Source organism: Poecilia latipinna, unplaced genomic scaffold (genome assembly GCF_001443285.1).
Source record: "Poecilia latipinna isolate Pla-1442-1.1 unplaced genomic scaffold, P_latipinna-1.0 Scaffold48, whole genome shotgun sequence".
Lineage (NCBI taxonomy): Eukaryota > Metazoa > Chordata > Actinopteri > Cyprinodontiformes > Poeciliidae > Poecilia > Poecilia latipinna.
The window spans coordinates 110185-135466 of NW_015112664.1; the positions used below are offsets into that span (position 1 = coordinate 110185).

Consider the following 25282-nt stretch of genomic DNA (forward strand, 5'->3'; position numbering starts at 1 on the left):
GGCGATGAATCTAGGTCAGGTTGAAGCGCAAGCACCCAACCCCCCCCCCCGTTAAAAAAAAAAAAAAAAAAAAAATCAGAAATGAAATCTCTCGCTCTCTGCAGACAGATCTGCATGCGCTGTTCACCCGCTGCCGTGGCGACTGACTGAGTGAGGAGCACAGTGAATGAAAAGGATGCATCAAGCATGTCTCCCTGAGAAACACATCGATCTTCAGTACCATAGTAATCCTTACTTTAATCGCCATCTTTTACATCTGGGCTCATTTTAAAAATATCTCTGCTCTTTCCGTTACCTCACAATATCTCCGACTGACAATTACAGCGGCGTATCGCAGGGCGGAGCGCGTGTCGAACATCCCAAACTGTCGTAACAACCGCCCTGCGTGTTTTTGTGTGCACTGCCCTGGTTCTCTCTCTACAAATTAACCAGGTGACGTGAGGCGGCCTCTCGTAAAACCAGCCGCGAAGCGCCGAGTGGTGCTACTGTCCTTCCCACCCGCTCTTCTTCCCCTCCCCCCTCCACCAGTGTGGTGAAACTAGGAGAAGCTGTAAATAGGTTGCCCCTTGCCCTCTCGGCTAAAGCACACACACATTAATGTCAAACAGCAGGGTGGTGTCCTTAAGGCAAAAGGAAAGACAGGAAGGAAGGTGCCTTGGAAAACTATTCAGACGTTTTTGAACTTTTTTTTTTTTTAACACTGACACGTTACAACCACAAACTCACCGGGAATCATCGCTTAAGGTGTTAGAAGGTAGTGGAAGCATCATGGTGTGGGAACTCTTCACTTTACAGTGAAGAATAATGGAAACCCAATTTATTAAAGTAACACAAATTCTCAAATATTCTTAAAATTTGCCCCAAGTTTATTTAATCTGCACCACAACTGCCCTCACTATGTTTACAAAGTTATGCAGAATGGTTTGCCTTGGTAAACCAGCACAGAAGTAGAGATTGTGATGGCGACACAGTTGGAGTTGTCAGACTGCCCCCGTCCCTCTTTACTAATGCTGTAAAACATGGTAGTGGCAGCGTTATGGTGTGGGAACGCTTCTCTCCAGCATGGAAGCTCCCCAGAATTGATAGCTGAAGCCTCTCAAAAAAAATCTTTTGAAGGATGCAGTCGGGTCGTTTGATCATTTTGACTGGGTTTCCGTTAATTTCGCATTAAAAATCCAACAAATGCGCCTGTTCTGTGACTTCAGAGGAAGTTTTCCAAAGAGCGTCGCTGAACAAACAGCGTCACGAAGACCACGGACCAAACCAGACGTGTCAGGGAGAAACCCGCTGTGCTAAACACATCCCCAGCTTGGATGTTTGGAGGTTGCAATATGACAAAACGTGAAAAAAAAAAAAAAAAGTCAAGGCAGTGTGAATATTTTACAAGGCACTGCGATTTGTAATTATTCCCCACAAATAAAGCCAGACCTGTTTTACCTCCTTAAAATCGTCGTGAGCATAAATTTGCATTTGTGTCGCATTTCTCTTTGCCGTCAACTTCCGTCGGCCTAGCACGCACCTTCTTCCCAGCTAGCTCTCACCTGATGGGAGTAATCTCTACAGCCCTTTTCAAGTTTTGCACGTGGAAAGAGAGAATTCAAAATGGCGGTGTCCTGTGTGAAGTGAGCCAAGTGACAGTGCAGGTGTGCTCGAGTGCGTTTTCACTACAACACTCATGAGAGATCAAGCAGAGGTCTAAAAACATCTTCTTTTTAACAAATAAAAAGCTGTCCACTCACAAGGAAGATTTCTGGCCCCCCCCCACCCCCCCACCCAAAAAGCATCATCTAAAAATCAACAGGCTGTAAACTGAAAAATTCACAGCCATTAAAGGAAATCCTCTGTATAAAAACCTCTGTGTGATAGTTTGTTGTTTTTTTTTTTTTTTTTTCGTTTTTTGCCAAAATTTTTTTTTTTTTGTTTTTCTATTATTAAAACCAGGAACTGGGGTGTCGACACCTCAGTAGAAAAAAAAAAACAAATAGAAGAACAACCAAACAAGTTTTAAAACCACGTCCTCCGTGTGTGGACTCCTCCTGAGGAGTGGGTGGAACGAGCAGAGGATTCTCTCTCACTGTTTTTTTTTTTTATTAGGAGACAAGTTTAGGTAGGACTGTGCGAAGAGGGATGGTCTCCCCTGAATCTCCAATCATGTTGCTCTTGAGTTTGTTGCCGGGAGCCGTTGTGCCCAGGCCCTGTCCGCCCTTCGTCATGATGGAGGGGAAGGAGGTGCTGTGGTGCTCGGGGAGCCGTTTCACAGGCGCCCCTTGGCTCTTCTCCGTCCCGGGGAGGGGCTTGGGAAGCCGGCGGTACAGCCAGGGGTGTCTGAGGGCCTGGCTAGGCGTGAGGCGGGAAGAGGGGTCCCAGTCCAAACACTTCTTCAAGAAGTCAGTAAAGGTGGGGTCCTCGCAGCCTTTGAGCGCGACGCTCCAATCCTTGCTGCCCGGCGGGCCCCTCATCTTGCCGCGGCGCGAGCGCGACCCCGTCAGCACGGTGGCGCCGGTCGGCAGGGTGCTGACCCCGCAGTAGCGAGGCTGACCCTTGGAATTGATGAAGTTCTTGGCTCTCTTGGCCTGCTCCAGGATCTTCTGCGGGGGCATGCCGAGCAGCTCCATGACGCAGGCCAGCTGGTCACCCTCGTCCTCACCGGGAAACAGCGGGTAGCCCGTCAGCAGCTCGGCCAGGATGCAGCCGAAGCTCCACATGTCGATGGGGAGGCCGTAGCGCGAGCCGAGGATCACCTCCGGAGCCCGGTAGAAGCGGGACTGGATGTAGGTGTAGACCCGCTGGTGCTCAAAGCAGCTGGAGCCAAAGTCAATCACCTAGCAGAAACAGATGGGGGAGGGGGAGAGAAAAACAAAAAAATGTGGGAGTCAGCATCAGGTTGGGAAAAGCGGTAAAAAGTCTGCAGCATACAAATACTTTTTTTTGTTTTTACGTATTTGTTCAAAGTGTCACCATGTTGTGACAGTACAATATGAGACAAATAACCTGTGAATCAGAACCAGGGGGAGTGTCTCAGCGCTGTCAATCATGCGCATGTATGCACGCCGCTCCTCACCTCCTCCCGCCTCTTCTCTTTCTCCAAGCTACACTACAGCTTCTTCCTGACAGCAGAGCCTGCTGCTAATGCTAAAGCTAGTTAGCAGAGCCACTGATGACGGTGGATAACGGTAAGTTGTTTCTCTGCAATAAGCACACTGAGCAGCGTGTACACATGCTTGATTGACAGCACTAAGACACTCCTCCTGGCTCTGATTTTTTGTTTTTTTTGGCCGGAACGGTGCTGTTTCATGACAAACTGTAATGACATTGAGGCAGTTTTAACAAATATATAAAAAACTTTTGAGAAATGTTACATACTTCAACTTTAAGGAATGTTAAAGTTGAAGTCTGCTATCATGGAATTTTATGATTTGTTTTATTATAAAATAATACAAATGATGCTTAGAGAAAAATTTTGTTTACTGCCAGCTGGGTTGCAAAAATTTCTTACATGAATCCAAATATGATTTGCGACATGTTTATAAATTTACAAAAAAAAAAAAAAATCAAGGTTAAAAAATAAATAAATAAATAAAAATTGGAATTAAATTATAGGCTGATGAACTCATGGATGATAAGAAAGAAAGCATTAGATAGCGTAGGACAGGAATAAGCCCCGTGTTTCTGTCTGCAACAACTTATTCAAATTGTTGCCGTGTTTTGGAGTGTGCTTAACAAATTACTTAATGACTGACTGAACGAATAATAACCAAGAATCATATCAGTGTGAAGTTGTCAGGAGCGCTACCTTGATGCCGCTGCGGCCCTGCTGCTTGAGCAGGATGTTCTCAGGTTTCAGGTCGCAGTGGATGATCCTGTGCCGGGACAGCGCCTCGAGACACTGCAGGATGGAGTGCGCAAACTTCCTGACCAGCGGCAGGCTGAAGCCTTGGAACTTGTTGCGCTTGATGAGCTCGTACAGGTTCATGCTGAGCAGTTCGAAGGTCATGCAGATGTGGTTGCGGAAGGTAAAGTTCTCCAGCATGTGCACCACGTTCATGGCGCCGTTGCGGTCCTGCTTGCGCAGGTGCTCCAGGATGCGGATCTCCTCCTGCGCTTGCCGGTGGAAGCGCTTCTCGTTGCGCACCATCTTGAGGGCCAGGTGCTGCTGCAGCTTGTGGTCGTAGACTTTAGCCACCTGTCCAAAGCTACCCTTACCGATGATCTGAGGAGGAAGAGGAAATCGATTCATGACCGAACTAAATCAGTAAGAAGCTTGGAAACGGGTCCAAGCCAGAGTTGGGTGGTGATTAGTTACATTTACTTGAGTGACCTTTTGGAGAAAAATAAATAAGTAAAACGACTTTTAGGAGTATTTCTACTACACTGTAGTTTTTGACTTTTCCTTGAATAACTTTATTATGAAGCATGGCTACTTTTACTTGAATAAAATATCTGGAAACTCAACTCACTATGCGTAACTTCACTGGAGGAAGAACAAGCTTGTTTTAACCAAAAAATAAAAAATAAAAATAAAAATCACCAGACACAAAAATAGACCTGGGGTTTAATTAGTGTTTTATTGAAAGAAATTAATTTTGTTATTTTGTAATTATGTCTTTTATATGAATTGTTGTCAATTTGGTCTTTAAAATACCTAAATTTTCACAGAAATTTAAAAACTTTAAATGACAGATGTTTGACGAGTTACTCAGCATTTTTACCAGGTTCTTTTCTACTGTTAACTGATTAATTTCTTAGATGGCTACTTTTCAGTTTACTTGAGTAAAAATATGCCAAAGTAGTTTTCACCCCACCTCTGGTCTAGGCACTCTTTAGCTCCCTATCCGTTCCCTAACTTGTGTTGTTCACAGTTTGTAGCACCAAAAGAAACAAACGGCGCCGTTTTCTGACGTGCAACCATATCAGAAGTGACATCATTTGCCTTATTTGTAATGAAACCAGGGAAACTCCAGGTGGAAATGGGCGTGGTCTAGTCTGACAGGTACAGAGTCATCCAAGCATGAGACGAGATCAAGTTTTTGTAGCTGTGACTCATGCTGAAAGAATGCTGCTAATCTGAAGATTAGTGTCACCAGTTACTGTTTCTTTTTTTTTTTTCATCAAGGTAGTTCCAGGGATTTCTTTGGAATTTTTTGGCTGTAGCATCAGTTTTATTTTAAAGCAAAATTCAAGTGTATGCGGGTCTTGGACCCAAAAACGTTCATTTAGGTTACCTTCAGGAACTCGTAGCGGTACGCCAGGTGGTCGTGAGGGACATGAATGTAGCCGCCCTGCTCGTCGTCGTAGCCGCAGTTGTTGTTTCCGCCGGGAACGACAGGCCTTTTCCTCGCGTTGGGTCCCACGAAGTAGATATCCGGGTATGCTTGGATCTCGGTGTGCTCCAGGGTGGTCAGCTGGGACCGGTAGAGTCTCAGAGCCTGCTCGGGATTGAGGGTGTTGCAGAGTTTGCCGCCGTTCCCAGCTCCTTGTGATCCAGATGATTCAGTGGAGCCCTTACTGGAGTCAGAGCTGAGGCAAATAAAGGCGGCAGGGTAAACACGCCGAGTTCTATCTCGCCTTTGAGGACGCATTTGATAACTGGAGTGTGTTTTCCTCACCTGTCCGCACTGTGATCCTTGGACAGGGTGGAGACGGTGGTTTTGGTGGGCGTCTGGCCAGTGCTCCCAGCGTTCTGAATGACAGCTGTGGTTATAGCGTTGATTTTCCGGTTATTGGTTGAGTCTTCATACAGGTACTTGACCTTCAGCTGGCCACCTCGCACGCTCAACTGATCCCTCATTACGACTTTGTTACCGACAACCTGTAAGCAAAAAAAAAAAAACAGATACATGTTAATAAATGCAAAAGGGCAGGGGGAAAAAAAACCAACAACAACAAACGTCTCTGATTCTTTATAATTTCAAAAGGAACCAAAATAACATGAAACATCTTACCCTAAATGTTGAATTATAATTTATGTGATAAGTAGAGGGTGAAGTATTCGATTTATTGTGACAAAAAAAGAAAAAAGATGTGAATAACTGCTGCAGATAAAAACAGAGAGCTCAGCATTTAGCAGAACTAGGTCAGGTTTTGATGAAGAAAAGCAGAAATATAAACAACCGACTTCTGAGTGGAGTGTTTAAAGCCAAGCAGCCTTTCTGCAGCTTGCAGCTGGTAAACTGGCAAGACTGGATCTGGATCCAGTCCGACTGAAAACTTTCCAACGTGACAAACTCCAACACCTCACTGGAAAACCATGCAAATGAGCTAAGCCACACCCACCTCTGTGTTTACAAGGTTGTTTTCTTTAACATCTACACCAAACTTGTAGAAATATGCATTACCCCTTTAACCTTTTCATGGAAAACCAGGAACTCAAATGTGTTTTGGGGGGATTTTAAATGGTGGACGAACACAGAGTATTACGTAGCTGGTGAATGTGGCGGAGCAGCAACTTTGTGGAACGAACATTTTTCGTTGATGACAGCCACTCCACCAGCTCACATTCTTCTTAAACAATAGCAAAGCCATGCCATTAATTCTGAAGTCTTGACTTTGACTAGGCCACAGGGTTGGGTGATATGAAGTTGAAGTTTTATCATAATATTTTGCAGCACTACTGTGATAACGATAAAAGTGACGCCAACAACTACTTAACTGTAACTGTACGGCTGTGTGTCGCAGCTATTTTAGCCCCACAAACTCAAATGTTGCTCTTCAGAAACGTTCCCATTTGAAACATGCTTCTTTTTAGGACACCAGCCACATAAAGAAGTGTGATTTGTATCGTTGAACTGCAAGTCGTAACTGCATTTCAATGGGGTTTTTTTTCAACTTTATTGACATTTATTGGTGTTTTTATTGAACAAAAATATTACAAACCAACAATCCCAGCGGCATGGACGGCATTGAAAGTTTTAAGTGTCATTTACTGGAACTTATCATGACAACGATAAATTAAAAAAAATACAGCGCTATAAGGCATTTATAGATAATGAATTGCATGACAATTCTGAGCAGCTTCCTTCTATCCATACTGAAGAAAAGTATCCTCACAGCATGATGCTGCCACCACCATTTGTCAATGCTGCGATAGTGTGTACAGGCTCCTTCGTTTGCCATTTAAGTAACTTTGGTGGCCCTGTATTTCACGTAGGAACGAAAGCTTGATGGTGGATGAATTTAACCACATGCGACTTTGTTGGTCAGTCACGTGGAGGTTTCTGGCTGTAACCTTTAGCAGATGTCACAAAGAGGGTGTAAAGATGAAATGTAGTCAAACACTGTAAGCAAGCAACCTCAAAGCACTACAGCCACATGTAGCTCATAAAGTTCAGTATTTAACTCCTCGAGGTAATCATAATGTTTCTGTTAGGCCAAGACCTCCAGCGTCGACCGTCTCTGTGCTACGACAAAGACAGGATGCTGTCAACAACAATAAAGATTACTGATAGATCAAAATATCACACTACATACTCGTAGACTCGTAAAGTGAGATATCGCTGGTTGTTCAAGGGAAGACTAGGGCTATAAAGTCTAAAAAAAAGGTCTCGAGCCTTTCCAGTAAAGCGTTTCCTTCTGGCAATGCCAGGAATTCCTTCTTCCACGCTGTCTGACCTTCTTCTTTCTCACCAGCGGAAAAACCCTCCGCAAGATTATGGAGCGCAGAGGAAATAATAGTCATTAAAGTCAGATTACGCTCCCAAACTATAGAAGCAGTGCAACTATAAAGACAAAAAAAAAAAAAAAAAAAAAAAAGAGTCGGGCTGACTTTTCTTTCACATTTGAAAAGCTCCTCTTCTAATCGCCAAGTGGTTTTGGGAGGAGGAAACCGTCTTTCCTCGACGCTGAAATGACCGAAGCCGTGCTAATTTACAGAGACAACAAAACGAGAAGTTGTGATTTAAAAGCACATGTTCCCTTGAAAGAGGACTCAGTCGGGAGAGTGTTTATGTTGTAAGTTTGAGACCCCGAAAATAGACGAGGTATGCAGGATTGGTTTCCATACATGTCGCCATGTAGCCTGAACTTATTACGAGCCTTTCTGCTGAAGCAGTGTCTCACGCAGCTGTTCTGCAGTCACAGTGAATGTCATCTATCGTGACCCCTTTGCTTTTTTTTTTTTTTTTTTTTTTTGCTCAGGGAAACACGTGCACGCTCGTATAAAAAAAAAAAAAAAAAAAGATAATCAAGGGTTCATGCACGTGCCGCAGTATAATGGATTACCCGCTGACCGGGCCGCGGGTGTTATAAACAACATAAATCGTTTTGAAGCGCGGACAAAAATGGAAACAGGAAGCAGATTTCTAACGCAGGTATTATTGAGGGTAATGCGAGTTGTGTGCGAATCTGTACTCTCCGACAGATGGAGAAGAGCTTATCGCTGAGCTGTCAGAAACACCTAAGGACGCTTTTATTTTGCGCCTGAGCACACGCAGGTTTCCATCTTGTGTAGCACATACAAACACAGCAACCTTTGGTCAAAGTCGGCTTTAAACCGGATCCACGCTTTCCATTCATGACGGAGTACTTTTCCACATTCACCGTTTTCCAAAAACATTCTGTTAATTCGGGAAGAAAACTTGAAGCTACTCTGTCTTGTGTTGCATAATTATGAATATTTTTGTTCAATTTTAAATGTTTGAGATTAAACAAACAGATAAGCCAAAGAAATTAAAAGAGTCCAAAAAAATGAGACTTTGTTAGTTGCGAGTTTTACACATCAATCAATATCTTTCTTCGGCATCTCGCTCAACTCGACTTCAAAGTCTTAGGAACACCCAGGAAAATCTAGTTTGTTTATATCGGTTTGTGATACATTTATTTTGTCTGTAAAAGCCATAAGTATTTTTGGAATAATTAATGCTTATCACCAATTACAGCAATAATTTGTTCAATTTTTTCCCCCTTAAACTAATAGAATCTGCTTACAAACCCATTAAATGTCTGCAAAAGCAGGGAAAGTTCAGCATTTTCCATCAAATCAAATTCCATAATTTTCCATTACTATAACAGTGGACANTTTTTTTTTTTTTTTTTGTTCGTTTGTCGTCATAATTTCTCTTTCTTTGTTTTGCTAATATTAAAACCAGGAACTGGGGTGTCGACACCTCAGTAGAAAAAAAAAAACAAATAGAAGAACAACCAAACAAGTTTTAAAACCACGTCCTCCGTGTGTGGACTCCTCCTGAGGAGTGGGTGGAACGAGCAGAGGATTCTCTCTCACTGTTTTTTTTTTTTATTAGGAGACAAGTTTAGGTAGGACTGTGCGAAGAGGGATGGTCTCCCCTGAATCTCCAATCATGTTGCTCTTGAGTTTGTTGCCGGGAGCCGTTGTGCCCAGGCCCTGTCCGCCCTTCGTCATGATGGAGGGGAAGGAGGTGCTGTGGTGCTCGGGGAGCCGTTTCACAGGCGCCCCTTGGCTCTTCTCCGTCCCGGGGAGGGGCTTGGGAAGCCGGCGGTACAGCCAGGGGTGTCTGAGGGCCTGGCTAGGCGTGAGGCGGGAAGAGGGGTCCCAGTCCAAACACTTCTTCAAGAAGTCAGTAAAGGTGGGGTCCTCGCAGCCTTTGAGCGCGACGCTCCAATCCTTGCTGCCCGGCGGGCCCCTCATCTTGCCGCGGCGCGAGCGCGACCCCGTCAGCACGGTGGCGCCGGTCGGCAGGGTGCTGACCCCGCAGTAGCGAGGCTGACCCTTGGAATTGATGAAGTTCTTGGCTCTCTTGGCCTGCTCCAGGATCTTCTGCGGGGGCATGCCGAGCAGCTCCATGACGCAGGCCAGCTGGTCACCCTCGTCCTCACCGGGAAACAGCGGGTAGCCCGTCAGCAGCTCGGCCAGGATGCAGCCGAAGCTCCACATGTCGATGGGGAGGCCGTAGCGCGAGCCGAGGATCACCTCCGGAGCCCGGTAGAAGCGGGACTGGATGTAGGTGTAGACCCGCTGGTGCTCAAAGCAGCTGGAGCCAAAGTCAATCACCTAGCAGAAACAGATGGGGGAGGGGGAGAGAAAAACAAAAAAATGTGGGAGTCAGCATCAGGTTGGGAAAAGCGGTAAAAAGTCTGCAGCATACAAATACTTTTTTTTGTTTTTACGTATTTGTTCAAAGTGTCACCATGTTGTGACAGTACAATATGAGACAAATAACCTGTGAATCAGAACCAGGGGGAGTGTCTCAGCGCTGTCAATCATGCGCATGTATGCACGCCGCTCCTCACCTCCTCCCGCCTCTTCTCTTTCTCCAAGCTACACTACAGCTTCTTCCTGACAGCAGAGCCTGCTGCTAATGCTAAAGCTAGTTAGCAGAGCCACTGATGACGGTGGATAACGGTAAGTTGTTTCTCTGCAATAAGCACACTGAGCAGCGTGTACACATGCTTGATTGACAGCACTAAGACACTCCTCCTGGCTCTGATTTTTTGTTTTTTTTGGCCGGAACGGTGCTGTTTCATGACAAACTGTAATGACATTGAGGCAGTTTTAACAAATATATAAAAAACTTTTGAGAAATGTTACATACTTCAACTTTAAGGAATGTTAAAGTTGAAGTCTGCTATCATGGAATTTTATGATTTGTTTTATTATAAAATAATACAAATGATGCTTAGAGAAAAATTTTGTTTACTGCCAGCTGGGTTGCAAAAATTTCTTACATGAATCCAAATATGATTTGCGACATGTTTATAAATTTACAAAAAAAAAAAAAAATCAAGGTTAAAAAATAAATAAATAAATAAAAATTGGAATTAAATTATAGGCTGATGAACTCATGGATGATAAGAAAGAAAGCATTAGATAGCGTAGGACAGGAATAAGCCCCGTGTTTCTGTCTGCAACAACTTATTCAAATTGTTGCCGTGTTTTGGAGTGTGCTTAACAAATTACTTAATGACTGACTGAACGAATAATAACCAAGAATCATATCAGTGTGAAGTTGTCAGGAGCGCTACCTTGATGCCGCTGCGGCCCTGCTGCTTGAGCAGGATGTTCTCAGGTTTCAGGTCGCAGTGGATGATCCTGTGCCGGGACAGCGCCTCGAGACACTGCAGGATGGAGTGCGCAAACTTCCTGACCAGCGGCAGGCTGAAGCCTTGGAACTTGTTGCGCTTGATGAGCTCGTACAGGTTCATGCTGAGCAGTTCGAAGGTCATGCAGATGTGGTTGCGGAAGGTAAAGTTCTCCAGCATGTGCACCACGTTCATGGCGCCGTTGCGGTCCTGCTTGCGCAGGTGCTCCAGGATGCGGATCTCCTCCTGCGCTTGCCGGTGGAAGCGCTTCTCGTTGCGCACCATCTTGAGGGCCAGGTGCTGCTGCAGCTTGTGGTCGTAGACTTTAGCCACCTGTCCAAAGCTACCCTTACCGATGATCTGAGGAGGAAGAGGAAATCGATTCATGACCGAACTAAATCAGTAAGAAGCTTGGAAACGGGTCCAAGCCAGAGTTGGGTGGTGATTAGTTACATTTACTTGAGTGACCTTTTGGAGAAAAATAAATAAGTAAAACGACTTTTAGGAGTATTTCTACTACACTGTAGTTTTTGACTTTTCCTTGAATAACTTTATTATGAAGCATGGCTACTTTTACTTGAATAAAATATCTGGAAACTCAACTCACTATGCGTAACTTCACTGGAGGAAGAACAAGCTTGTTTTAACCAAAAAATAAAAAATAAAAATAAAAATCACCAGACACAAAAATAGACCTGGGGTTTAATTAGTGTTTTATTGAAAGAAATTAATTTTGTTATTTTGTAATTATGTCTTTTATATGAATTGTTGTCAATTTGGTCTTTAAAATACCTAAATTTTCACAGAAATTTAAAAACTTTAAATGACAGATGTTTGACGAGTTACTCAGCATTTTTACCAGGTTCTTTTCTACTGTTAACTGATTAATTTCTTAGATGGCTACTTTTCAGTTTACTTGAGTAAAAATATGCCAAAGTAGTTTTCACCCCACCTCTGGTCTAGGCACTCTTTAGCTCCCTATCCGTTCCCTAACTTGTGTTGTTCACAGTTTGTAGCACCAAAAGAAACAAACGGCGCCGTTTTCTGACGTGCAACCATATCAGAAGTGACATCATTTGCCTTATTTGTAATGAAACCAGGGAAACTCCAGGTGGAAATGGGCGTGGTCTAGTCTGACAGGTACAGAGTCATCCAAGCATGAGACGAGATCAAGTTTTTGTAGCTGTGACTCATGCTGAAAGAATGCTGCTAATCTGAAGATTAGTGTCACCAGTTACTGTTTCTTTTTTTTTTTTTCATCAAGGTAGTTCCAGGGATTTCTTTGGAATTTTTTGGCTGTAGCATCAGTTTTATTTTAAAGCAAAATTCAAGTGTATGCGGGTCTTGGACCCAAAAACGTTCATTTAGGTTACCTTCAGGAACTCGTAGCGGTACGCCAGGTGGTCGTGAGGGACATGAATGTAGCCGCCCTGCTCGTCGTCGTAGCCGCAGTTGTTGTTTCCGCCGGGAACGACAGGCCTTTTCCTCGCGTTGGGTCCCACGAAGTAGATATCCGGGTATGCTTGGATCTCGGTGTGCTCCAGGGTGGTCAGCTGGGACCGGTAGAGTCTCAGAGCCTGCTCGGGATTGAGGGTGTTGCAGAGTTTGCCGCCGTTCCCAGCTCCTTGTGATCCAGATGATTCAGTGGAGCCCTTACTGGAGTCAGAGCTGAGGCAAATAAAGGCGGCAGGGTAAACACGCCGAGTTCTATCTCGCCTTTGAGGACGCATTTGATAACTGGAGTGTGTTTTCCTCACCTGTCCGCACTGTGATCCTTGGACAGGGTGGAGACGGTGGTTTTGGTGGGCGTCTGGCCAGTGCTCCCAGCGTTCTGAATGACAGCTGTGGTTATAGCGTTGATTTTCCGGTTATTGGTTGAGTCTTCATACAGGTACTTGACCTTCAGCTGGCCACCTCGCACGCTCAACTGATCCCTCATTACGACTTTGTTACCGACAACCTGTAAGCAAAAAAAAAAAAAAAACAGATACATGTTAATAAATGCAAAAGGGCAGGGGGAAAAAAAACCAACAACAACAAACGTCTCTGATTCTTTATAATTTCAAAAGGAACCAAAATAACATGAAACATCTTACCCTAAATGTTGAATTATAATTTATGTGATAAGTAGAGGGTGAAGTATTCGATTTATTGTGACAAAAAAAGAAAAAAGATGTGAATAACTGCTGCAGATAAAAACAGAGAGCTCAGCATTTAGCAGAACTAGGTCAGGTTTTGATGAAGAAAAGCAGAAATATAAACAACCGACTTCTGAGTGGAGTGTTTAAAGCCAAGCAGCCTTTCTGCAGCTTGCAGCTGGTAAACTGGCAAGACTGGATCTGGATCCAGTCCGACTGAAAACTTTCCAACGTGACAAACTCCAACACCTCACTGGAAAACCATGCAAATGAGCTAAGCCACACCCACCTCTGTGTTTACAAGGTTGTTTTCTTTAACATCTACACCAAACTTGTAGAAATATGCATTACCCCTTTAACCTTTTCATGGAAAACCAGGAACTCAAATGTGTTTTGGGGGGATTTTAAATGGTGGACGAACACAGAGTATTACGTAGCTGGTGAATGTGGCGGAGCAGCAACTTTGTGGAACGAACATTTTTCGTTGATGACAGCCACTCCACCAGCTCACATTCTTCTTAAACAATAGCAAAGCCATGCCATTAATTCTGAAGTCTTGACTTTGACTAGGCCACAGGGTTGGGTGATATGAAGTTGAAGTTTTATCATAATATTTTGCAGCACTACTGTGATAACGATAAAAGTGACGCCAACAACTACTTAACTGTAACTGTACGGCTGTGTGTCGCAGCTATTTTAGCCCCACAAACTCAAATGTTGCTCTTCAGAAACGTTCCCATTTGAAACATGCTTCTTTTTAGGACACCAGCCACATAAAGAAGTGTGATTTGTATCGTTGAACTGCAAGTCGTAACTGCATTTCAATGGGGTTTTTTTTCAACTTTATTGACATTTATTGGTGTTTTTATTGAACAAAAATATTACAAACCAACAATCCCAGCGGCATGGACGGCATTGAAAGTTTTAAGTGTCATTTACTGGAACTTATCATGACAACGATAAATTAAAAAAAATACAGCGCTATAAGGCATTTATAGATAATGAATTGCATGACAATTCTGAGCAGCTTCCTTCTATCCATACTGAAGAAAAGTATCCTCACAGCATGATGCTGCCACCACCATTTGTCAATGCTGCGATAGTGTGTACAGGCTCCTTCGTTTGCCATTTAAGTAACTTTGGTGGCCCTGTATTTCACGTAGGAACGAAAGCTTGATGGTGGATGAATTTAACCACATGCGACTTTGTTGGTCAGTCACGTGGAGGTTTCTGGCTGTAACCTTTAGCAGATGTCACAAAGAGGGTGTAAAGATGAAATGTAGTCAAACACTGTAAGCAAGCAACCTCAAAGCACTACAGCCACATGTAGCTCATAAAGTTCAGTATTTAACTCCTCGAGGTAATCATAATGTTTCTGTTAGGCCAAGACCTCCAGCGTCGACCGTCTCTGTGCTACGACAAAGACAGGATGCTGTCAACAACAATAAAGATTACTGATAGATCAAAATATCACACTACATACTCGTAGACTCGTAAAGTGAGATATCGCTGGTTGTTCAAGGGAAGACTAGGGCTATAAAGTCTAAAAAAAAGGTCTCGAGCCTTTCCAGTAAAGCGTTTCCTTCTGGCAATGCCAGGAATTCCTTCTTCCACGCTGTCTGACCTTCTTCTTTCTCACCAGCGGAAAAACCCTCCGCAAGATTATGGAGCGCAGAGGAAATAATAGTCATTAAAGTCAGATTACGCTCCCAAACTATAGAAGCAGTGCAACTATAAAGACAAAAAAAAAAAAAAAAAAAAAAAAGAGTCGGGCTGACTTTTCTTTCACATTTGAAAAGCTCCTCTTCTAATCGCCAAGTGGTTTTGGGAGGAGGAAACCGTCTTTCCTCGACGCTGAAATGACCGAAGCCGTGCTAATTTACAGAGACAACAAAACGAGAAGTTGTGATTTAAAAGCACATGTTCCCTTGAAAGAGGACTCAGTCGGGAGAGTGTTTATGTTGTAAGTTTGAGACCCCGAAAATAGACGAGGTATGCAGGATTGGTTTCCATACATGTCGCCATGTAGCCTGAACTTATTACGAGCCTTTCTGCTGAAGCAGTGTCTCACGCAGCTGTTCTGCAGTCACAGTGAATGTCATCTATCGTGACCCCTTTGCTTTTTTTTTTTTTTTTTTTTTTTGCTCAGGGAAACACGTGCACGCTCGTATAAAAAAAAAAAAAAAAAAAGATAATCAAGGGTTCATGCACGTGCCGCAGTATAATGGATTACCCGCTGACCGGGCCGCGGGTGTTATAAACAACATAAATCGTTTTGAAGCGCGGACAAAAATGGAAACAGGAAGCAGATTTCTAACGCAGGTATTATTGAGGGTAATGCGAGTTGTGTGCGAATCTGTACTCTCCGACAGATGGAGAAGAGCTTATCGCTGAGCTGTCAGAAACACCTAAGGACGCTTTTATTTTGCGCCTGAGCACACGCAGGTTTCCATCTTGTGTAGCACATACAAACACAGCAACCTTTGGTCAAAGTCGGCTTTAAACCGGATCCACGCTTTCCATTCATGACGGAGTACTTTTCCACATTCACCGTTTTCCAAAAACATTCTGTTAATTCGGGAAGAAAACTTGAAGCTACTCTGTCTTGTGTTGCATAATTATGAATATTTTTGTTCAATTTTAAATGTTTGAGATTAAACAAACAGATAAGCCAAAGAAATTAAAAGAGTCCAAAAAAATGAGACTTTGTTAGTTGCGAGTTTTACACATCAATCAATATCTTTCTTCGGCATCTCGCTCAACTCGACTTCAAAGTCTTAGGAACACCCAGGAAAATCTAGTTTGTTTATATCGGTTTGTGATACATTTATTTTGTCTGTAAAAGCCATAAGTATTTTTGGAATAATTAATGCTTATCACCAATTACAGCAATAATTTGTTCAATTTTTTCCCCCTTAAACTAATAGAATCTGCTTACAAACCCATTAAATGTCTGCAAAAGCAGGGAAAGTTCAGCATTTTCCATCAAATCAAATTCCATAATTTTCCATTACTATAACAGTGGACAGAGCTTTTCTCCAAGCGCTTTCGAAATGGGACGAGCTCCTGTCAGTCATGCTGAGCAGAGGACGGTACCTCTGCGAGCGCTGAAAAAAAAAAAAAAAAAACACTAAAGGAAGAAGAAAAGTCAGACTAGAATAGAAAACTAGGCCTAACCTCTGAGCGAGCCCACCGACGGCGGGCATAACGGGAGAGGGAGGGAGGATGTTGATCGGTGATTTGGTTTGTGGGTCACATTTTCAAGTCCAATAAATCTTTACAATGTATCAAACCAGCCTTTTTTTTTTTTTTGCTGGAATGTGGAAAACAGAGCATGCATTTTCTGCTGACGGGGACATTTGGAGAGGGGAACAGAGACGGTATATGTTTTAGGTTGTCTTACAGAATCGGATAGATTGCATTCTATAGTGTGCACGAATACGTGCAGAACCTGTGGAATAAATCAGAGTGAAACCGCTTCCTCAGTCACGCAAAAGTCACCAGCAGATGAGGAGTTTAACTAGTAGTCAGATTCTGGTAAGACTAGTTTTCTCCCTGGAACTCTCTCACATTAAACCTGCAGACTTTAATTTATTTTATCGGGATTTGTGTTATAGAGTCACGCATTCAGGCTCAATGAATAAACACGATAAAGACATTTTTGTAAAATTACAACTGCAAGTTTCTTAGGACTTTTTTATGGCCTTCTTTAAATAATGTCTTTTCCCTTGCCACTGTTCTATCCCGACAAGATTTGAGTTTACGTCCAATGGTTGTGCTGTCAACATAATCCCCTACCTGAGCTGTGGATCTCTGCAGCTCCTCCAGAGCTACCAAAGGCTTCTAGGCTGCTTCTCTGATTAATTTTGCCATATCCTGACCTGTCAATTTAAGTAGACGGTCACATCTTGGTAGTTTTTAAGTTGTGCTGCACACTTGAACTGTTCTATGTGAAAACACACACTGCTTGCCTCCATTTACCAATTGTGTAACTTCTGAAAGTTACTGCTTCCACTGCAGTGGCGAGTAAAGGGGGATAAATATAAAAGCACTTCACAAATATACAACTTTGTGTTTGTTCTGTCACATTGCTATATTGCGACAGACTGCAAAGGAGTTCAAGGGGCGTGCATAGCTTTCCTCTGCACACAGTGTGTCTCCGTCTTCCCTGCACTATTAAAATGACAAAATAAATAACTGCTGCTGGGTCTCTGGGGGACACTCACTCTGCACGTTTCACTGTGACACAGAGATGCTCCGCATTCATCGTTTTCATTTGCCTCCAGGAAACTAATCGATATTACTCACATGATCACAGCTTCCTCATTGAGGGGCATAAAACTGTCCGCGTTAAAAAACACTGGAGATAAGGCAGGAGACAAGCTTCCCAAAACGAAAGGAAAAAAAAAAAAAAAAAAAAAAAACAAGGGGAAAGAGGGAGGAGGCGCACAAAGACGAACAGAAACAGGGCATACTGTAGGGGACGTCTCTCTGAGGAACAGGATGTCTCAAGACAGAGAGCCTCGGCACAGGAAACGAGCTTTAACTAGCTCCGAGCTCTTTGTGTTTGTGTTTTTCCGTGCGCCACTCACTGTGTGCTTGGGCATCGGGGGCAGTCCAGAAGGGCTGTTTGAGTCTGCTTCGTCTTTCAGAATGTGGTCTGTTCTCATGTAGGAGTCGTACAGGCCGTCACCATGGCGCGCTGCGGGGGACAAAAGTGACCAAACAAATCAGTGTGACAGCAGCGGGCCCTTTAACATCTGCAACACTCGAAGGATAAAGATGTGATAAGAGGTGATAATCTTACACAGAGAAAACCAGGCAAAGTCCCATTGATTAGCTCATAAATCATCTGGACAGCTCCAAAAAAAAAAAAAAAAAAAAAAAAAAAAAACTACCTTATATCACTAAAACAAAGGACTTGACAAATCCCTTCAGCTAACCTCAGCAGGGCTCCCTCCTCCTCCTCCTGTGGAGTGAACACTGCCTGCCACAAGATCCCAGCCCACGTTTACAGTGAAAGGGCCATTATTAGCAGGTAAACCATTGTATCTATTGTGTGCCACACATTGTATCCGAGCCCAGGGCTCTGACCTGAACAGCTTAGATAGGGCTTAGGGTCCCAGATCGCTAGCGCTGCAAGTGGTATTATTGGCCTAATGGGGGTAACAGATGCCTCAGTGACGACAGCATCTTTCCATCTGTCCATCTGCCCATTCGGCCAAATCTTTTAAGGCCCACACCAGGTGTGCTTGGGAGTTCTAGATAGATGGATGGATGGATGCGTGGGCTTGCCATTCAATAAGTGCTGAGTTTCGCGCTCACCTCTGTGGCCTCGAGTCAGACACCTAGAGTAACCTGAGATCATACAGGCGGGAGGACACGGCGGCGAGGAGAGCGTTTGGGAAGGCAGTTACCAAAGTGGCAAGCCACCATCCGCCGACTGCTTATGCCAACAGTCATCTAAGCTCCTACACTCGCCGTTGGTTCAGCAGAAGAAAGGCGAGAGGAAAAGCTGTGTAAATTTGAAACTGCAACCCCAAACTCGGACAAAGGCTTTCAGTTTTGGTCTGTTTGATCTTCTAACCGACCGGGCCTTGAGAATGCTGTAACCATAAGCAGATGCGTCAGAGGGCCCACGTCCCTCGTGCAACTCCGTCAACAGACCGGCTTCTGAACAGATTAGGCCTGCTGCTTGGATACAAACACATTAAACCTGCACAGCACAGCAACCAGCCGCATTAAAGCCGCGCACACACAATATTAGGCAAGCATGGGCTCCATTAGCCATCTGCAAACTCCTAATTACTCAGCAGGAAATCGGCAGCTTCTGCAGGAGACCCGACTTACTCGTCCACGCAAGCCTTTGCAAAGAAACTGTTGGGTTGTTTTTTTTTTGTCTGACCAGAAATCCATCCAATAATGGAAATATCTTTGAGTTGCTCCAGAAACTCAAAGATATCGGGTCGGTCAAGCTAATTCTCAGCTTGACCGGCCCAAATTGCTGACTGGATGGTCAGAAACTGAAAAATTCTATCTTTTGGAAATCAGTGAACACAACATACCAAAATGCTACGTGGTGACCTAATGACATGCTTCGATGTGCGAGTTGTTACTGAGTGAAGACGCCCAAAACGCCATTTAAACTGAGCGTACTCATTAGCTATTCAGGCAACAAGAACTTAACTTGACCAGAAGGTGCCACTAATTTAACTTTGCAATTTTATATTTCTGAAGTTTTGGTCATTTCAACATTTTCAGGTCAAAAAAAAAAAAAAAGCTCTCTGCCTCAGGCCCTCAGTTCACACTCGTCTCAAGGACGTTTAATCAATTTTATCCTTGTGAGCTTTCAAGCCCCGTCTGTCATGGCACACCGATACATTTTTCCAGATGTTTTCTGCTGCGTTTGAATCTATCAAACACAGGAAAAATTTGAAATTAGAATAAGTATAAAAAGAAAACTTCTTTCTTAGGTTGAGATTTTTAAAAACATAATTTGGACATCCATATGTGCTAACCAGAACTGATATTATGTATGCCATCACTTCCAGAACTTGATTTTTTTTTTCCCCCAAAGGACAAGAACTCATACAAGAGGAATTGATGTAATAAATGCCATCATTAGTCATTTTAAATGCAAAAGGAAAAGAAATACTAGTAAATTTGGATTTAAACACCAAACCAGTTGCCTCTTGCCTTTGTCTTAAAATTTTAAATCATCAACTGGTGCATATCTAACTTTAAAAAACCTGGAGAATTAAAATCAGTACGCCTGTAAAGCATTCGAAGAAATCAAAAGGTAGCGACAGGGGTCAAGTAAACAAACACAGGAGTTCATTTATCATAAAACGTGCAAGTGGGGCTGTAAGTGTTGTAAAGTCAGACTTTTTGCTTCCTGGTAACTCTGAACAGTGTCTCTACAGACAGAATAAACCGCCTATTTCCTGTACACATAACAATAAACCTGCAGTCAACACACTAAAATAATAACTATCGTGGTATATGACCCGATCAAATTCCAAATACAGCTAATAATACGACCATAAACAGAAGAAGGGCTTACTGGACAGATGGAAAAACAACGCAGTACTTCCTGGACTAACTTTCAACAGTACACAGAGGTCTTAAGATTGATAAGCGCCACAAAGCATGTTTACAACCCGGATGACAACACAGAAAAACATTTGAAAGAAGGAAAACTAACCAAGCTCATAATTAAAGTCGCTTTTGGTGCAGGATGTTTCGTTGACAACCCAAAAAAAGATGGAAACTCGTACATGAAGCGACCAAAATTAACGTTTTCAAAAACAAACAAAAGCAAACGACAGAAAGAGCTGTTGTGGTTACCTGTTGCTATCGGGGCTTCTGGTTTTCTGCTTATTATCATCATATTTGCTATGAAAACGTGATTCCAGCATCCAAAGTGAGAAAAAAAAACTGATAAAAAAAAGAAAAGGGTCCACACCGTTTTCACCTAGCAAACTCAGCTAATAGCATCTAAAACTTAGTTTTAAAAGTCTTTTTTAGTGTTTAAAACACTCCCCGCTTTAGTTTAAGTTTAAATTCGAGTTTTTTTTTTCTTTGGGGGGCTTTTACTCCTTCTCTTTATTCTGGATTTGACAGTGATTCCCGGCTTTATTAAAAACACAGATTGCTGTATTTATACTTCTGGCTAACATTAGCTTCGCCAGCAGTCTGGAAAGACTTCAACAGGCAGTGGGGGTCGTTACCCGCAGCTAGCCAGCCCAGCTAGCTTTCAAAGCAGCCACAAAAACACCCGTCCGGACCGAAGCCGCTCCCTCCGTTGAAAACAGTTTGAGTCCGAATATCACAGCTGGGTGTCTTGGCCCTCGTACCCCTCGCCTTTCTCTGACAAGACAATGAGTCGGTCCAGAGCACCATTCCCGTCCCGGTTAGCTGACTCGGTAGTTAGCAAACAGCGATGCTGCCACTCGCTGAGCCCCCCAGAGATTCGTCCTGTTTTGGGACAGCTCAGAGCTGTTTCACTCTTCCCTCAGTGGAAGCTAGCCAAATGGTCAGGCGAGCAAGAGCCGCGCATAAGCTCCATGTCCGCAACAGAAAACAAGCGGAGAGTCCTCTTCGCGTAAAGCTTTCAGCCGAAGTCAGTGCTGTTAAATCCCTCTTGAGCGTGGCGAGAGTATCTTATTCTGAGCTGTATGTTGTTGCTAAGGGCGTCTTCAGTGAGCCCAGAGTCAGCAGGGAAACTGAGGGAGGGAGCAGGGCGGCGCTTAGCTAGGAAGGCTGAAAGGACGCAGAAAGGGCGCCCCCTAGCGGTCACTCGAGCGCTGCAGATGAACCTTGGGCTGTTTGTCGAGTCCATTATCACAAAATTCAGCTGCCTGCACCGCATTTTCTTTGAAGCATTTAAACACTTCAAGCAAAAAAAAAAAAACTGGCATAATCTAATTGTGTCATCTGCACAATTAGTGGGGATGGGGGAGTGTTTTGTTTGGCAATGTGTATCCATCGGCTTGTCATGATAACAAATTTTGTTGCCCTAAAAGTTATTGCGATAAATGATAATAATATTGCTTTAAGACCATTTTGAAGTAATATATCATGGCATAATAAAGCAATTTCGTTCTCTAAAAGACCAACAAACTTTGATTTTGTATAGAATACTTTACACTGGAACTGGAAAATATATTGAGAAGAAAACACAACAACCAGGAAACAATAACTAAAATAGAAATAAAAACCCACACACAGCTGAAACCATAAATAAAATGAGTTATGAAGTGTCTGTAAATAAAATCGCCCTTCAAAAAATAGTAATAATCAGAATGGAAATTATCGGGCGATTAACTGATTCATTGTTTATTGCGACAGACCTGTGTATGCAGTGTGACGGATGCATTTATGCAGAAACTGACACTTTTGTCAAAACAATTAACATACAAAAAATCAGGAACTGACAGTCTGTGTAGGTATTGTAATAAACAATTCAGAAAGGAAGCAAGTAAATAGGTTTAACAGCTACATCTTTAACTACTGTGTGTGTAGTTGCAAATCAGAAGATTGTTTTTGTAACATAATGTTCATGACAACCAACTTATGAAAGCATTTTCTTCGAGATGCCACTTGTTTTGAATTTGTAAAAACCTACAGTAATTCTCTTTTCTCTTCATTGCCAAATGAAAAATCTGAAAGAGAGATTAAAATGGATAGTTCAGGGTTTTTCAAGTGAGTTAAAAACAGAATTGTATTAATATTAATTCCTACACTCTCTTAGTTAATTTAGGAATAGAAAGGAAGTGTCTAATCAGAATTGCTTTACTTTTTTTTACTCTCGGTACGTGTGAAAATAACCATACAAGGCAAACATCGCAGTAACATAAAGATTACTAAATCTCCTTTTTTCAGGTTCTATTTGCTTTATAATATAGAAGTCTTTTTTCTTGGCATCTCTTAGTTAACTTGAGCCACTGGGATTAACTAATCTCAATCAGCAGTAAATCAAGATACCTACTACAGGGAAGACATTGACTTCCGACAGCTATTTATCAAGATTTAATTTAAAGAAATCGTTCCGTATCCATTTAAGATCTCAAGCAATATTTGACACATTTTTATAAATACTTTTTTATTCTGCAAAATCAGCTCGGCTCTTTCTGTTTGTCAGAATGAAGAGTAAAGAAAAGCAGCGGTTGTGTTGTTAAATATTTAAAGCATACGTTTTGTGCAGAACTTGTTAGGGCCACACGTCGCTAACGGTCATTCACTCCAAATACCCTATGAGGAAAACTGCGAACTGAAACTTGAGAGGTCACGAAGATCCATACTGAGACACAAATAGTTGGAGGCAGCGAATAGGACAGACGGAGTAAGACCGGGCCGGCATGAGAAGGGGACCGGGGCTAAATTCAGAAAGTGATACATGGCGGCTGCAGAGGGTAAAGCTAATCATAGCTCTTTCTCAGAGGTGAGAAGAGGGCCCTGTCTATATTTGCTTCCATAAATATGCATGCTGACACAGATTTAGTTAGCTCCTGGCCATCAGCCAACCCTTAAACACCATATTGATTATTCTTAGCTCGTGTATGTGACAATGTCTATAAACTGAAACGCTTTTCGCACTTTCCTCTAAAGTAGGTTGGGCATGTGAGAGTGTGGGCCAGGCACCCTATTTAACCCCAGCTGCTGAATTTACAGCTACAGCAAAACATAGGGCCAGGTGCAAAAGCTACCTATAGGTCCTTGTGGGGGTTTCTGGCTGTATTTGGTCATAAATCCCGTGACAGACGCCGACACCTGTTACTTTATTGCTTTAACACCATATTCTAAAAGGACAGTGAAAACAGAGTTCAACTAACCCAACCCTAAAAAAGGGAACTCATTGTGGAACCAAACTGTCGCTATGATACGAGCACCAAGGCTGCGGCTCAGGCTGCCGTCGGTAATATTTAGAGGAAATTTTGTCTTAGCCTATTGAAAATTAAAAACAAGATAAGCCAACGTTAATGTAGCACAAATAACCCACATAATCAAAAAAGATGAGCAGTTCAAACACTAGGAACAGGGAGTTCTGATGTAGCATTTTAGCTAATTCAGATTTAATTATTTAACTCAAGTTCGATATTAAACTATTAATCACGATTGTTACCGCTGATGTTGAACACATATTGGATTTTACAGTGAGGACTGGTTAATAACTTTCCTATTTCAATCTTTGAATTTTATTTCTACTTATTGTTCTGACTTGGAACTTGTAAATCACTTCTGCATAAAAACATGCAGTGCAATTAAATAATGTTTCTTTTTATCACGAACACAAGAGATGGGAAATGTCCAGGTGCTGGTTATTTCACCCAGTCTCCACTTCATACCTTTGTAGTTTTTGACGTCATCTATCGCAGGACATTTACCATTCGTGTATATATCGAACAGGGGAATGTTTTGTGTAAAAATCTAAAAAGATTTAAAGGAAAGATTCAAGGGAATTTTTCATAATCTTCTCATCCTACTGTCAGAAAAAGTGCTCACTTGATTTAAACAAATCCAACCTTCCAGCAAGAAGTCGTTCAAAGTTATGTTGCATTGATCAAGGCCCTAATCTGTCACGCTAGTCTGCAAAAAAGTTAAGTATTACGTTTTATTACATAAGTTGTCAGAAATATTAAGATTTAAAAAATATTGATCTGTCTTTACAAACATAATTTTATGAATGAGTTGCTTGTCTGTTGTGCTTTTCATGCTCATAAAAGTCTCTTTTTCTCACAAACAGAATAAAAGTTTCATGATCTTAAGTCGGTCATTAAGTACAGTTCTTACAGCACGTACAACGCTGAGATGCTGCAGCCACCCTCCCATCAGCTCTTCCTACAAAAGCCACGCCACCCTGGGCGGAGAGCCACATCAGCTTTTGACATCATAGCAGTAATTTGGAAAGCTTAGTGCGTTGTAAGGTGGCATTTGTAAAAAGAGCCGCTGCTACAGGGTTCTCTGTGAGCAGATAAAAAAAGAAAACACAAAGTAGGACGAACAGCTGTAGCTTCCATGCAGCATGTACAGGTGGCGCTTGTGGTCTAGATGAGGCCACCTGCTGGTGGTTAGAAAGTAGTGCAAGTGGGCTTTTCAGAAGGAAATCATGACACAGGGAGATCAGCACTTTCTGAGGTTCATGACTAAACTACACATTGTGTTCATACCAGGGATCCAGTAGGTGGTGCTTAGCTGTGTCACCGACCAAAATAAACATACTAACACTTAATTAGGGATTTTTGTATGCAACTTCATACGAATGTGAAGCAAAACAACTGTTTAAACAAACACATAACACCTTTTCAATAAAGATGTTACCCTTTTATTTCATTTAAATTTCTGTACAGGTCTAGTCATATTTATACACAGTTGTACAAGTAAAACTAAATAAATTGCAAAAGTAAAGCAACACCCTTTACATAATTTCACATGGATGGTTGTGAACCATAAAATAAATAAAATGCACACACACACGTAAACATGCACACACACACACACACACACACACACACACACACACACACACACACTCCCACATGGAATTAGCTGAGGGAAAATAGGGGCCATTCTGAAAATGGGGATAAAAGGGGAAAAAAAAATAAAAATAAAAACCAACGTCATTCCAGAAAATCGCACACAAGCAGAAGGAT

At 42.6% G+C, this 25282-nt stretch overlaps 2 protein-coding genes across 3 annotated transcripts; both read right to left on the reverse strand.

Annotated features, from left to right (window-relative positions):
* Window positions 1-518: 518 nt before the first annotated feature.
* On the reverse strand, window positions 519-5854 carry LOC106958334 (dual specificity tyrosine-phosphorylation-regulated kinase 2-like). Its single transcript, XM_015050190.1, has 4 exons — window positions 5607-5854; window positions 5223-5517; window positions 3794-4210; window positions 519-2822 (listed from the first exon to the last, which is right to left on the reverse strand). Exons 1-4 carry the CDS (start codon window positions 5837-5839, stop codon window positions 2091-2093), a joined length of 1677 nt encoding a protein of 558 aa, XP_014905676.1. The 5' UTR covers window positions 5840-5854; the 3' UTR covers window positions 519-2090.
* A 3159-nt stretch (window positions 5855-9013) lies between these two features.
* Window positions 9014-21367, reverse strand: LOC106958321 (dual specificity tyrosine-phosphorylation-regulated kinase 2-like). Of its 2 annotated transcripts, none has more exons than XM_015050170.1 (6): window positions 20478-21367; window positions 17723-17832; window positions 12750-12952; window positions 12366-12660; window positions 10936-11352; window positions 9014-9964 (listed from the first exon to the last, which is right to left on the reverse strand). In XM_015050170.1, exons 1-6 carry the CDS (start codon window positions 20518-20520, stop codon window positions 9233-9235), a joined length of 1800 nt encoding a protein of 599 aa, XP_014905656.1. In that variant the 5' UTR covers window positions 20521-21367; the 3' UTR covers window positions 9014-9232. The 2 variants fall into 2 exon arrangements, with proteins under 2 accessions (XP_014905656.1, XP_014905664.1); XM_015050178.1 differs by lacking the exon at window positions 20478-21367 and adding an exon at window positions 20335-20448.
* Between the last annotated feature and the right edge of the window lie 3915 nt (window positions 21368-25282).

What these genes read in the sequence shown, in the direction of transcription:
- LOC106958334 (XM_015050190.1), bottom strand. Translation starts at nt 5,839, where the DNA reads ATGTATCTGTTTTTTTTTTTTTGCTTACAGGTTGTCGGTAACAAAGTC. An exon ending in AAGGATCACAGTGCGGACAG is followed by an intron (nt 5,518 to 5,606) that starts GTGAGGAAAACA and finishes TATTTGCCTCAG; the next exon opens with CTCTGACTCCAGTAAGGGCT. An exon ending in AGGGCCGCAGCGGCATCAAG is followed by an intron (nt 2,823 to 3,793) that starts GTAGCGCTCCTG and finishes TGTTTCTGCTAG; the next exon opens with GTGATTGACTTTGGCTCCAG.
- LOC106958321 (XM_015050170.1), bottom strand. Translation starts at nt 20,520, where the DNA reads ATGATGATAATAAGCAGAAAACCAGAAGCCCCGATAGCAACAG. An exon ending in AGAAGCCCCGATAGCAACAG is followed by an intron (nt 17,833 to 20,477) that starts GTAACCACAACA and finishes TGTCCCCCGCAG; the next exon opens with CGCGCCATGGTGACGGCCTG. An exon ending in ACCGCTACGAGTTCCTGAAG is followed by an intron (nt 11,353 to 12,365) that starts GTAACCTAAATG and finishes CTTCCTCCTCAG; the next exon opens with ATCATCGGTAAGGGTAGCTT.